Genomic DNA, 13,411 nt, shown 5'->3' with positions numbered 1-13,411 from the left:
AGGACAAAATCCATACATTATGCTTTAGAGAAACGGCTAAGCTGATGCCAAAAGCCACCTTGAGTTTCATGGATAAGCTTTAAAAGCATTATGAACCACTCCAAAAGTCATGCTTTTGGTGGAGTGCAACTTTAATAAGTGTCCCTCTTTCAGGTAAGACCTGTTATAACTCGGTGAACCTCGGCTTCCTGATCGACGGCTCGTCCAGCGTGGGAGAGGGAAACTTCCGCCTCGTTCTGGAGTTCCTGGCCGCGGTCGCTCGCAACTTTGACATATCAGACGTTGGCGCACGCATAGGTCAGACATCGCATGACAGAACCCACATGCCACACAGCATATCGTTCACGTTCATCTGCTGGGATGGAAGCTGAGAAAAATAACAAAAAAACGTTTATCTTGTGTGGGTGTGCGTACGTGCTCGTGCAGGTGCGGTGCAGTTCACCTACGACCAGAGGCTGGAGTTTGGTCTCTATGACTACCCAGCTAAGGAAGCAGCCATCGATGCAGTCAGAAGGATCCCCTATATGAGTGGAGGAACTGCCACTGGAGAAGCAATCACCTACACCGCCGAAAACCTCTTCAGGTATACGACTTTACTAGCCTGGTAAAGCATCCCGGTCACATGAATTCACATAATCACATGTCTTCTGCAGCCCTAATCACATGTCTTCTGCGGCCCTAAGCGCTGAGTGGACGTTTTGCAGAAACCAAAAAGTGGAAGAGTCAATTACAGCCAGGGCCCCCCTGAGCGCAGACGGTGACCGTCTCTTTTGGTTTCTGCTTGGAACCAGACTGGCCTGCAGAAGACACATGATAATATCAATTCACGCGATCGGGGTGGTTTACCAGGCTAGGACTTTACCATCATAGAAAATGCACGAAACACTTCTATACAAAGGAAAAGGAAAATATTGTAGCGTTAACAGTACTGTACAATCCGGGACTTACTTTTCATCCAATCTGTGTGGTACAGATTACTCCATAGATGTGGGTTTCAAGTGATACGTCGTCCAATGCTGGCCATTAGATAGAATGCTGTTTAAGAGGCGTTGGTGTCGATTTTTCCGGTGCCAATTGCCACCCTAGGCTGTAATCCTGGGCGCTACTCTCCCTCTGCCAACCTGGGGAGAGCCTCGAACTGAGCCCATTTGCTTCCTTCAATGCATGAGGAGTGAGCAGGCCACTTCTGACAGGTGACTTTCCCTGGTAGGACGTATGTGGAAGGAACGCGTTATTCCTTTCCCCTCCATCAGGCGCCCAGGCTGACCAGGGGGAAGCAGTACAGAGACGAGGATTACTGCATGCTTTTTGTGAGGGTGACTTATCTCATCTGTGGTGTTATCTCTCCAGGAGAATGGGGCCTGGGAGGAACTTCCTCATCCTGGTGACAGACGGCCAATCATACGATGACGTTCGAGGACCCGCCCTCGCTGCTCAGAGACAAGGTCTGACTATTTCTCTCGCTCTCCTTCCACTGTTGCTTATCGTCTCTGTCGCTGTTGTATGATCAAGTTAATTTCCATTTACGAAAAAACACAAACGTTTGGTGACGTTTCTGGCAGCAACGTTATAGACTGTGTGTAGATCTGAGGGTCAGATGTACGGGTCAGTTTTTGCTCCTCTACCATGCAGATGTGTGTTCATGTCTGTGAGAGTGTATTCACACGGGCAGATGCAAAGACCAATGGGAGTATCATTTGGAGCAGCTACTACTACGTGCATCAGTGCACGTAGTAGTAGGGAGGGTGGAGGGTGAGCAACGCCATACGTTGAGTGAATGGGTGGACATTTCTAGTGCCCTCTATTATTTTTGAGGGGTGCTAAGCCTCTCCTATACAGGTTTGTCTTTAGTTCAATGTTTGTTTTATGAACGGCATTCACAATGAAGGGAACATTTACGTCATAATGTCCCTCATTATGTCATATTGTCTCTTTATTGTAATGTAATGGCGTTTAATGTTTGTGTTGGCACCGTTTGTTTTACATCACCTATTATACATCACCTAATCGACATGAGTTAGACTTTAATATATACTAGCGCCCCTCACTTCACATGGGTGTGATTCTTTTTAACGCCGTGTACAGTATATAGGAGCTGACTGTGTCAGCGTATGGCAAATGTCTCAGGTAAAAAAAGACTGGCAAAGTCACCCTTTAGAAAACACCCATGATACCCTTTATGTGCTTATGTTAGTTAGTAGGCTTCACAGCCGTTTTACTTTCTTCTGAACTTCCTCTGACTTTTCTTTTTCCCCTCTTTCTGGCAGGCATCACCATCTACTCTGTGGGCGTGGCCTGGGCACCTCTCGAGGACCTCAAGGCGATGTCATCAGACCCCAAAGATAGCCACACGTTCTTCAGCAGAGAGTTCACGGGCCTCGCAGAGTTCGCCCAGCCCATAGTCCGGGGAATCTGCCGCGACTTCACAGAGGCCACCAATATATAGGCGCACAACACACACGCTCACACACACACGCTCACACACACACACACACACACGCTCACACACACACACACACACACACACACACACACACACACACACACACACAGTGATTCCGCTGAAAGGGAGCGATGTTTCAAAGCCAAATCATTTTCCACGGCAGAAGTCCCTCATCTACATTAGTAGGCCTACTGCTGCTATAGCCTGCTCTGTCACCTGTGAAACAGAGGCAGTCAGTTTCTCCTACACGGTCACATTCTCAGTGTTGGCTCTATTTGTGTCTCTATTACTTTCAGAGCTAAATGAACAAAACAAAATCGGAAAAGCTTGTAGATCTGCTACCCCTCAAAGCTTGAGCTCCACGATTCATGAATCACCTGACTCCTTTATTCAATACGTGATTCTATCAGCGTGACCAATTGTCATGGTGTCCAGTGTGGTGATGCACAGTAACAGCCCCGGCCTTGCATTTTGTGCATCATGCAGTGAAAAGATGGACTTCTGCTGTGAAAAGCAATGCTACCACCTAGAGGGAGTGGAGGGTGAGAGATGTTTATTTTTTCATAAGCCAACATAAAACATTACTGTACATCTCTGCATGCTTTTGTCATTCACCAGACCAACCGGATGGGATTCCTGCAATACCGATCACTTGTTATGTGGAGATCTGCCGTTCACTATAATCAGTATAGTAACAAAAAACAGACTCTTTGTCTGTCTGTGTCCCGTCCTCTCTCTATGTTACACATTGTATTATATCACTATGTTTAACTCACCTCTTTCCACTTAGACTGTACATGTTACTTTGTAATTGGCTTGTGTCATATACAGGGATTGTTTTATTTTATTTTTATTTTATTTTTTTATCTGGGTTAAGTTAGGGTTGTAGCTGACTGTACTGTTATAAATATATGACAGTAAATATATGGGGAATGAAGTATACTGCACGTTTGCAATGTTGACTAATACAGTAATACTATTATATTTCACATAGCTGATTGTCTCTGTGCCAGAATTTCAGATCTACAAGTCAACTTGCATCTCAGTAGTAGTCTAAAGTAGTCTTTATCTTCATTGAAAGTACCTGTAACTCAAACTTGCTTGATCATAAAACAACACAGCAAAACTCCTCAGTGTTCGTTTAATGCTGAGATGAAAGTAACTCCAAGTTAAACTTATACACAGGGTTTTGCTGCTAGTTATGCCTAGAGGAGGATTTAGATGTTTCAACCGTTTCAAATGCACCACTTCCACCTTATATACTTAATTAACCGGAGTGCCCCAGGTGTTTGTACGGAGCCCTCCCGTCTTTCCCCTCCACACCAAATCTCTATGCTGAACATGGTATAAAATCTACAAGCTCACCAACTAGTGAGTCAATAAGTCTGATGATATCGAAATTCGATGAGTGGGCTAAAACTGAGGGGAAACTATTTGGAGATTTAAAATTATCGGCATCAAAGAATGAATGCAAAGTCTTTAGGGCAGCCCTTCATATATATATATATATTATTATATTAAAAAAAAAAGGTTTGCCGACCAGTGAATCATGATTGGCTAAAACCACACACTATATTTTTAGCTTCAGGGCCGTTGGGTTCCTTTAATTTATTATTATTAATGTATTATTATTGTTGTACTGTATTGCATGTTTCCCTGATCCCGGTGAGAGCCGCTAGCTATGCGTCAAACGACCCCGCTTTCCAGCGTGTCTGCGCGGCACTCCGGCGAAGCACAGCGAAAGTTCTGCCGTCGCCGTTGACAAAATATGCTGTTTTTACAAACAATACGCAAGTCGGTGAGTTTGTTTCATTTGTTGATCTCTGTACAATACATGAGACTCTCTGTTTGGTATGTCTAGCATATTTACAAACTGCTAGTCGCAGTCAGCAGACCGTAGAGCTATGTTACTCTCAACTTCCGCCGCTCGCATGAATGCAGACCAGCCTCTACTCTTTGGCGTAAATAAAGATAACGTTTTTGCTACTCACCAAAACAAAGGCGAGTTGTGTCATTAGAAAGCCTACTTTCGGCCCAGGCGGTGGCGTAACCGTCTGGGCACCCGACTGGTAAACCAGTCGCAGTGTGCCGCGGGTTCGACTCCCGAGCCCGACACGGCCTTTACTGCATGTCTTCCCCCATCTCTCTCCCGTTTCCTGTCAGCCTACTGTCTGTCCCTTCAAAAAAAAAACCAATAAAAGGCGTAAGCCGCAAAAAAATATCTTAAAAAAAAAAAAAGAAAGCCTACTTTCCTTAGTGGACGCACTCTGAGCCCCCCACCACACATATAAACTGTACTTTTTGGCCAAAAGGGGATTTTGGTTCCACCGGAAAAGAAATATTTTTAGTTACTCCGCTGCGCCCTCTACTGATATTGCCCAGAGAACTGCCTCATAGAGAATATTTTTCCTCCGGTGAAAACCAATCCCTTTCTGGCCAAAAAGTACCGTTTATACGTGTGGCGGGGGGCTCAGAGTGCGTCCACTAAGGAAAGTAGGCTTTCTAATGACACAACCCCCTTTGTTTTGGTGAGTAGCAAAAACGTTCTTTTTATTTACGCCAAAGAGGAGAGGCTGGTCTGATTTCGATTTGAGATTTCAAACGGAAAGTCCCATAGCCTTACTGCGCAGGGCAGAATCGTAGAAGCAGTAGAAGGCTATGGACCAGAGCTAGGAGCTAGGATGCACAATGTAGGGGGGGGGGGCACAATGGCAGTTTGAAACGGGCTGAAGAACCCTAAATCCACCCCTAGTTATGTCTTCCGACAACGATGTCATCGTTGCTGTCGGGCAGAAACCTCTTGTCACCATATTTAATCATACTACAGCGTTACACAAAAGTATCAAAGAAAAGTATAGGAGATCTGCAGGTTCGCGGTGTGTTTTGAACAGTTTTTCATCACATAATGAGGTTTCCACCAGAACAGAGATGCTATAGATTTAGCCCTTTAGCCCATTTAAAATTTTGAAGTTTGCCATGCGATTTTCTGTGCATATTCAGGCACCCAAGATGAAATAGCCTATTTATTCTGGTGACCCCATTACCTTTCCGCTAATGCCTACCATTAGGCCAAAACTAGCAAATTAGCAAACAGGGCCTTGTAGGCCTTGTCATACAGGTCTACAGGTAATCTGCTTAAATTGTATTCCTTCATTGGTAATACTATAATGTAATTGATTGAGAGCAGACCAGAGGTACTCAGACAGCAGCAGTCAGCAGATAACTGAACTGAACTGATAACTTGAACGTTCGCTGTAACCTCAGTTTTACCGTTAAAGCTAAATTACACTTTGATAGTGGTTAACTTCCCATGGTATACTCCAAATATTGGTGAGATGTCTTCAATAAAAATAAATCATGATACAAATATTCTCCCCATTGACTGATGAGATTGCACATTGAAACAGATCTCAAAGTCACAAAATCGCGCACACATACACACACACACACACACACACACACACACACACACACACACAGAGTGGCAACTTCCTCATAGTTGAAAGTTGTATTTGAAAAAACTGCAGTGTCAGATTTTGTAATGTTATACTTTGTCTAAAATAAAAGCCTGGGTACAGAGGCTATACTTCATCAGAAGCTGTCTAAAATAAAAGCCTGGGTACAGAGGCTATACTTTATCGGAAGCTGCTGTTTGTGATGGTTTGTGTTCTAAAATAATTACTTTCAGGCCCTTTTCACCACGCAATGTAAGTCAAAGGGGAGAATGTTTTGAATTAGATTTTTGATTTATACATTTTCTTTATCTACCTACTGAAGAAATCTCACCAATACTGTATGTTACATTCATGGCAAGGTAACTATACAACCCAACCCTCTAAGTGTAAATATCTTTGTTTGGTGGGCAGTGCCTCGCTCACACACCATTGACTGGACTGGTCAGTGCATTACGTTTCGTTTGTTGGAAACAAATTAACTACTAATTATCAATTGAACCATCAAGAATAGCTACACTAGTTTGGGGATGTGAGCATCAACTGCATTTGTAATTAAAATGTTTGTGTGTGTGTGTTTCATATGCCAGCTCCTACATCTCTGGTTGATTATAATACACTCTCTGCATGTGACCTACTCTGATGTTTTATAGAAAACAATGTGTTACAGCTGTCAACAGTTCCCCTCATTAACCTAGTTATTGATTTATGTAATACTAAGCAGGTTATAATTAAATAATTGCTACATTTCCCAATATAATATTAAGGAATGTTACTGTTATCAGTTGTAACAACAACGTAGTTAGACTTCTAAATGAACACTATTAACCACTTTAAACCAACTTATCCACTCCCCCAACCCCCTCTACACCAAATAATACCAAAAGAATAAGCCTATACAAGCTCCCAACCGCAACTTGAGCTTATTGGGCTTATTTGATATTCTCACTGAATGTTTGGCCCAGAATAGGGACACTGGCGTTCATGTGGTTATAATTGCTCCTGCTGGCTGTTTTTCACAGGATACATTGATTCCCCTGTGCTTCAAAGCCAGACAACATGCTGATTGTTGTGTCCCTGTGTTGATCTACCATCTGACGTTTCCTATGTTCAATGATGATTCTGTCATTCTGTATTTATTACTTGTTTCTTTTGTTTTGTCTTTCAATAAAGAATAGTTATTTTTACACCACTCAATTCAATTTCGGGACATTATGTATTTTTATTTTTGACAAATCAAAATGTTATATTAAACAATCTGTACGGTAGAGCAGTGGTTCTCGAAGTGGGGTCCGGGCGTCCGGCTACCTCCAGGGGTCCATGAGGGAGTTTCAGGGGGTCCCCAGCTAAATAATAGGAACCAAATGGACCCTTATGGGTCTGTAACTCAGTACAAATGGAACCAAATGAACCATTAGGGTCTAACACTGCAGATTTTAAATATATTGAGGTCCCAGAGATACTAGTCTTGGAGACAGCAGGCATATTTTATTATTTTTTAGATAGAAAATAAATGCCATTCAGTTGGGGTCTGTATAGCCTTATGCATGTCAAACTGGTGGTCCTTAAAATGATCACTGCTAGAGCAGTCAAAATGTCTCTCGTATGGGGGTCCCTGGCATATCTTTTCAAATGGGGGTTTGTGGGCTAATAAGTGTCACTTTGGGGGTCCTTGACATGAAAAATGTTCGAGAACCACTGTGGTCGAGTATACAGTGTGTTAATTCAATATTACTAGTAGCACGTCTGCAGTGCTTGGAGGTGGTCTACCTCTACCTAGTCTGCCATTGAGAGACTTCGACCCTGGTGTTGGGTGTGACACCACAGTACTTGTTGACAGTTTCAGTAAAGTTGTATGAAGCAAACAGCGCCTCCTACAGGTGGTTCTGGTTCATGTTCAGCACAGAGACCCCCTTTCCACCCTTTTTGGTTCTTAGTCCATGAGCCAGAGCTCCAAAATTGGTGGGAAAAAAATAGACCTATTTAAATTGTTTATAGGCCAATACAAGTAAATGAATACATGATAACCCATCCACAGTAGTAGCTTTTTCATATTTTCTATTATTTTGCATACAGGGACAGGGGTGGATTAGGGACCCGGGCCAACGGAGCCAGTGTCCCGGCAGGGCCTATGACCTCCAGGGGCCCCAGCCGACCTGAGTACAAGGCAACTGATAATGAGTTGTTCCAGGAATAGTGTCCCAACAATTTGAGGAAAAATCACACCTGTGTGAACTGAGCGTCGCAGGCTGCTCAACAACAGTTATAGTGATGCTGCTCAGTGTGAATTGCCATTTAGGCGCCTCAACAGTGTGTGACCCGAATACGACTCGCCGACTCCAATCAGCTGCAGGTGTCAATACCCCAAACAGACAGACAGACAGACACACGTCATTGGAGCTGTTAGGCACAGCTCAAAAACTACCCGTCCTCAGTTGTTACTCAGGCCAACATTCCTTGCCACCCTTTTCGCCAATGAGACCCAGCCAATCATCCAAACACGTTCTATCTTCACCCCCTTAAATTAAATGTATAATCACCCTGTTTCACTTCACCTCAGGCATTATTACTGTTTTCACTTCATTAACGTGAGCTTCCACTCACAGACGGTCATGTCTGCTCTAGCTTGTTTTGTTAGGGGCTATAGCCCCTCAAAAGGTTATATAGCGCAGCTGTAGAGCAGGGAGATAAATTATAATGTGATTAAAGCTAAAATGTGATTAAAGGTTTTGACCTCACACTCTAGTCTCTCATGAGTACAGGGGTTTACAGGTGTTTACACATTCCTAATCCTCTTGAGCACACATACATTCAAGTAGTATATTGTCTATAAAACACCATACTAGAGATCTTTATTTATTTATTTTATATTTACTATTCTTCCCAAAAGAGAACAAACCCTGTACTCATTCATCCCTTGTCTGCCTTGGTCTTAATTCATCTTCTAAAACCGCCTGAGGATTTTTATTTTCTTCCGAGATTGATAACATTCTATATTCCACATTGATTTATTATTCTTTCAATAGAGTGGAAGTCAGACCACTGGATTTGTTCAGTGAGACATCAGATGGAGTGATAGCACCGTCTACTGGCCACAATGCATGAGGCTCCTGAATCTCTGCCCCTCTTCCATCCCTCTACTCACTGAGACTGTCAGGAATTGAGTAGGACCCTGTAAAAACGAGGAAAAAATACAGTTAGTAGTTAGTTAGGTCAGCGTCTTCTTGGTAGTACAGTTTTGAAAATGTCTCACACGCCATGGCAATGCAGCTTTCAATGGCAAAAAAAAGTAATTAAGGTCAAACCCCACATACAGTATGCGGTATGCCCGCATAGGGTGCTCGGCTGTGTGTCGTTAACCAGGACTGTGAGGAACTGCGTTACTTGGCCAGTTCTGGTGGAATGGCTTCCAGTTCTCTATGCTGATCAGACTTCCTTGAAGGTTTTATTCTGAAGATGTTCAGCCTTCTTCTTGAAAACTACCTTGCAATTGTTTCCCCCTTTCTTTTAATCCAAGAAATGTTTATTCACAACTGAAACACAGATAACACCTTCTAGCGTTTTCCACTAACGCGAGGTGCATTCTTCATCATGGGCTTCGCAATCTTGGCATGGGCCTTAGCACTGAAGTCAGAGGGTTTCCTGTTTCCCTCTTTTGACTTCTTGGCATCCTTATTGGCGGCCCTGATGGCGGCACGGACCTCAGGATTCTGGTTCCTCTTAGCCATGATTTCGGCCAGGGAGAGCGAAGTGATGGCCCTTGTGGCAGGCTTCAATCCGTGGTGTGAACGCTTCTTTGACACCTCTTCAGACAGGCCCTTCTTGTGCTTGCGTCTGTACAAGACAGTCCAATCGATCTCTCTTGGGTTCCTCTTGGCCAGGAAAGCAGCCTCACACTTGGTATCCGAGAACTGGAACACCTTCCCGTCTGTCCTGACGTATCGTTGGCCATGCCCTGGGTATATTTTAAACCCACTGAAACTACACAACTCAATCTTCATGATTGTTACTAGAAGCAAACAGTCCTCACCTTTCAAATACTTATTTTCAACAGGCTTATACTGCGTGTGCGTGTACAGTCACTTTTAAGCTGAGCTGTATTAGAAATATATGACATCATTCTTGCCCAAATATGGAGCTCCACATGGTACTGCTACTTGAAGATGAAATGTATGATGACCTGAAGCAGGGTGAGGAAGATGATGACTATGTAGTCATGGTGATGGAGGAAGGAGCCTCCCACCGGCAAAACCTCCTTTGCCGTACAACTGCTCAGCATGCCGATACTCCTGTTGATGTCCTCCTGCGTTTGTTTTATAGATTCAATGGTACGTTGAATTTCACTGAGGTCAGTTCTTTTTCTCCTCAACCGGATGTTGTGTTTGCCTTCGTGTTGTTCACTGCCAGAGGAGCCTTGGCTGTCGAGCTCAGGCGAGGAGCAGCCACTTTCTGTACTCTTAGGTTTGGCACTCTGCTTGTGTTTTCTCTTTGGTGCCGTTACCTGACACTTGAAATTGTCCCTCTGAGGCCCCTGGTTACTGACACTCATAACACTGCCAGAACGTACCATAGGTGTGCGGTGTCTGACCTGAGTCTGAATCCAGCCATCTTTCTCAAACTGAATCACATCATTGAGAGGATCCCATGGTCGCATGTCAGCATATCGATAATGCCACCTCCTGGTACTGGGGTCGTGTTTAAAAAGTACAGGGATCCATTCCTCTGCCTTGATGATCCTCTGAGCCTCCTCTAGCATGTACTTCTTGTTGGTGGCTTCCGCCTGGTCCTTGCTGTTGATGGCCCGCGTCACGTGCTGCCACAACCTTTCAGATTCAACCTCAGACTGCTCCTCAGGGGGGACAGTGCTGCGGGTCAGTCTGCTCTGCTTCAGCTCTGGAGTGGGGTTGAAGAACAAGTCCCGCATGCCTGACTTCTTATCATTGATGAAGATTTCACTGTCCCAGTGTCCTTCCAGCGTAGCCAGTACCTCTTTTCCCAGCTTGATCTTCCCAGCGATCTGATTTACACTGTCATTGCTGCCCAACAACGGTTTCAGTTTGAAATCGAGCTGAGCACTATAGCCTGTCTTCTCACAGGTGATGGTGACTAGACCGCCCAGCTCCAGGGTCAACGTGCCATAGAGGATGCCTTTACAGTGGACGTAGGGCATGTTCATAACATAGTCCTCTCCTTGGTTGAGAAAGGTGAGACGAGACTCCCCCTCCATCATGACCGAGACCGAGTTTCCATAGAACTTGGATTTGACCAGAGTGCTGCCACTCAGACAGAAGCCATCTTTCCTATTGCTGACATAGAAGGCAGACACTGGAGGATGATGGGAGACCTGCTCTGCGATGTAGAACGTCTTGCTGTTGGTCTTCTGATTAAGCCACATGCAACGGTACATCTCTCCGATGATGGGGTTGTAAGGCTTCTTCACCCACTTTGGCTTTTTGTAGAATCCAGAGATGTACCACTTCACCACCTTCTTCATGCGGTTATAGGCGTTCTCCTCTACTGCTGCCTCGGACAGGAAGTCAGCATGATGGTAGAGATCAGCAAGCTTATCCAGGTAGGACCTTGGCTCCAGGATGAAGGTAGGCAGCAACACCTTTGATAGGTCCATCCCTAGTCGCACCTGCTTCAGCAGGGTCCCAGCCAGAGTCCAGATCAGAGACTTGTACTCCTCTGACACTGTCTCTGTCTGGGACTCCTCTCCCAATTCTTTGTGCCACTGCGCTAGGTACGACGTTTCCGTCAGAGCCTCCTCATTGGGGCCAAGGTCAATGTGCAAGTCATCCTGGCCCTCCGACGTGTCGCTGTCGCTCTCCTCACTCTTCTCCAAGCCCCCGGGATCTGAGTCATCGTGGTCCTGCTCACCCTCATGGTCCGACTTCTCCGAGTACAGGTCGGCTTCCTTGAACCGGTCGCTGTCATTGAACTGGATGCCCTGCACGTTGTGGGCTCGGAGGAAGCTGTTGAAGTTGGAGTGCTCTCCGCTCACATCCTCCTTCCCCTCGTGGGTCATGGCCTTCTTCAAGAGGCTGGAGCACGTCAGGGCCAGCTCTAGAGCATCCATCCAACAACGCCCATCAGACTCTGAGGTGGCACGGATGATGAGGTGGCTGCTGGGTAATGGCTTAGTGATGGAGCCCACCCCCTCGCCTTTGGGACCCTTGACTACCCATATGGACTGCTCCAGAGGGTGGAAGAGCGTGAAGCAGAAGCCGTCCTTCTTGGACGGCCTCTCCATGACCTTGCAGGCATTCAGCAATACAGTGCCCACCCACTGGCCGTTCTTGTGGGTCTTGTAGATGAGCAAAAGCCCTGGTTTCAGCACACACCATAGCTTGGTCCAGCCCGTCAGAGTGCTACGAATCTTTAGCCAGTCGGCACAGATGTTGACGGAGGGATCGGTGATGGTACTGCGAAGTTCCTTGACGGCCCTCTTCTTTTCCTCCCTGTAATTGTTCTTTTGCACCTTGAGGGATTCCTTCTTCCGGCGCTTTCCATTAGATGCCGATACGTCTTTGTCTGAGCCATTGTAGAGTTTTGTTTCAGACATGCTCTTGGATATGGCACGTGAGCCCTCTTTTAGAGACAATGGCAAGAGGTCCTCCTTCCCTCGGTCGAAACCGTGGCTGTAGCTGACCCTTGGGCTGATGGTGGAGGGGCTACTGAAGAGACCCTCTTCCTTCTCCCTCTCTTGCTCTTTTGGCTCATCCTCCATGGGGTCAGAAGGACGGTGTCCTCACCGGACAAGATGTGCTCTGATCTATGCGTGCTGCAAGGTTTTTTCAGGCTCCACCATATTCGGGCAAGTCTATGACGTCAGTCATCTATGACGTGTCTATGACGTATCTTTCCATATTTGGGTTTTAACATGTGACAAAAGAATGTGTCCAGCGGTTTGCAAGATTAGGCCCGGACACAAAAATAGGGGCACAAACCTCTCCCCCTTGCCTTCACCTTGATAAAACAAATATTAGTGCAGTACCCGTCAGAGTATCAACTTAGTTGTGTGTGAGATACACCACGCACGCACGCACGCACGCACGCACGCACGCACGCACGCACGCACGCACGCACGCACGCACGCACACACACACACACACACACACACACACACACACACACACACACACACACACACACACACACACACACACACTATTCTGTAGGGTATATGTATTTGTTATATAGCCTATGGTTGCTTGATTGATTGAAATATTTATTAACAGTTTGCAGAATTACAGTACATTTCCAGCACAACTCAATACAAAGACTGTTAACTGTGAGTGGACGACCCAATAAAGCATTACACTTGTTTACACTAGGTTCCACCTTGTTCAATTCATCAAAACATTTAGAGACGTACATGTACTGTATAGACGTGCATTTCTGTTCTTCTTTGTTAGTGGGTAGGCCTACTGTTTATGAATATTATGTCTTGTTATTGTCTTGTATTGTTACTGGCAGAGCTGTGTTACATATTTCGCCTCTTCTCTTGGCCAGT

General features: G+C 45.2%; 3 protein-coding genes across 6 annotated transcripts in view; 1 reads left to right on the top strand and 2 right to left on the bottom strand.

Moving 5' to 3' along the window:
• Positions 1–4,338, top strand: part of coch (coagulation factor C homolog, cochlin (Limulus polyphemus)) — a 30,995-nt gene extending 26,657 nt beyond the window's left edge. For all 4 annotated transcript variants that reach the window (XM_083791428.1, XM_083791430.1, XM_083791429.1 and 1 more), the window contains 4 exons: positions 154–297; positions 427–583; positions 1,351–1,445; positions 2,268–4,338. In XM_083791428.1, the coding sequence (XP_083647554.1) occupies positions 154–297; positions 427–583; positions 1,351–1,445; positions 2,268–2,446 (575 nt within the window). In that variant the 3' untranslated portion in view covers positions 2,447–4,338. The remainder of the gene's footprint in view (positions 1–153; positions 298–426; positions 584–1,350; positions 1,446–2,267) is intronic.
• A 5,111-nt stretch (positions 4,339–9,449) lies between these two features.
• LOC310877755 (large ribosomal subunit protein eL24-like) lies at positions 9,450–9,896 on the bottom strand (the record flags this gene model as incomplete). The annotated part of the gene is made up of 1 exon (XM_083791704.1): positions 9,450–9,896. One exon carries the CDS (start codon positions 9,894–9,896, stop codon positions 9,450–9,452), a length of 447 nt encoding a protein of 148 aa, XP_083647830.1.
• A 152-nt stretch (positions 9,897–10,048) lies between these two features.
• LOC310877754 (oxysterol-binding protein-related protein 8-like) lies at positions 10,049–12,625 on the bottom strand (the record flags this gene model as incomplete). The annotated part of the gene is made up of 1 exon (XM_083791703.1): positions 10,049–12,625. The coding sequence occupies one exon, from the start codon at positions 12,623–12,625 to the stop codon at positions 10,049–10,051; it is 2,577 nt and encodes an 858-aa protein (XP_083647829.1).
• Between the last annotated feature and the right edge of the window lie 786 nt (positions 12,626–13,411).

This window comes from Protomyctophum parallelum (genome assembly GCF_964188405.1).
Source record: "Protomyctophum parallelum genome assembly, chromosome: 20".
Lineage (NCBI taxonomy): Eukaryota > Metazoa > Chordata > Actinopteri > Myctophiformes > Myctophidae > Protomyctophum > Protomyctophum parallelum.
The sequence above is the reverse complement of the archived record's forward strand: the minus strand, read 5'-3'. Positions and strand labels throughout refer to the sequence as shown.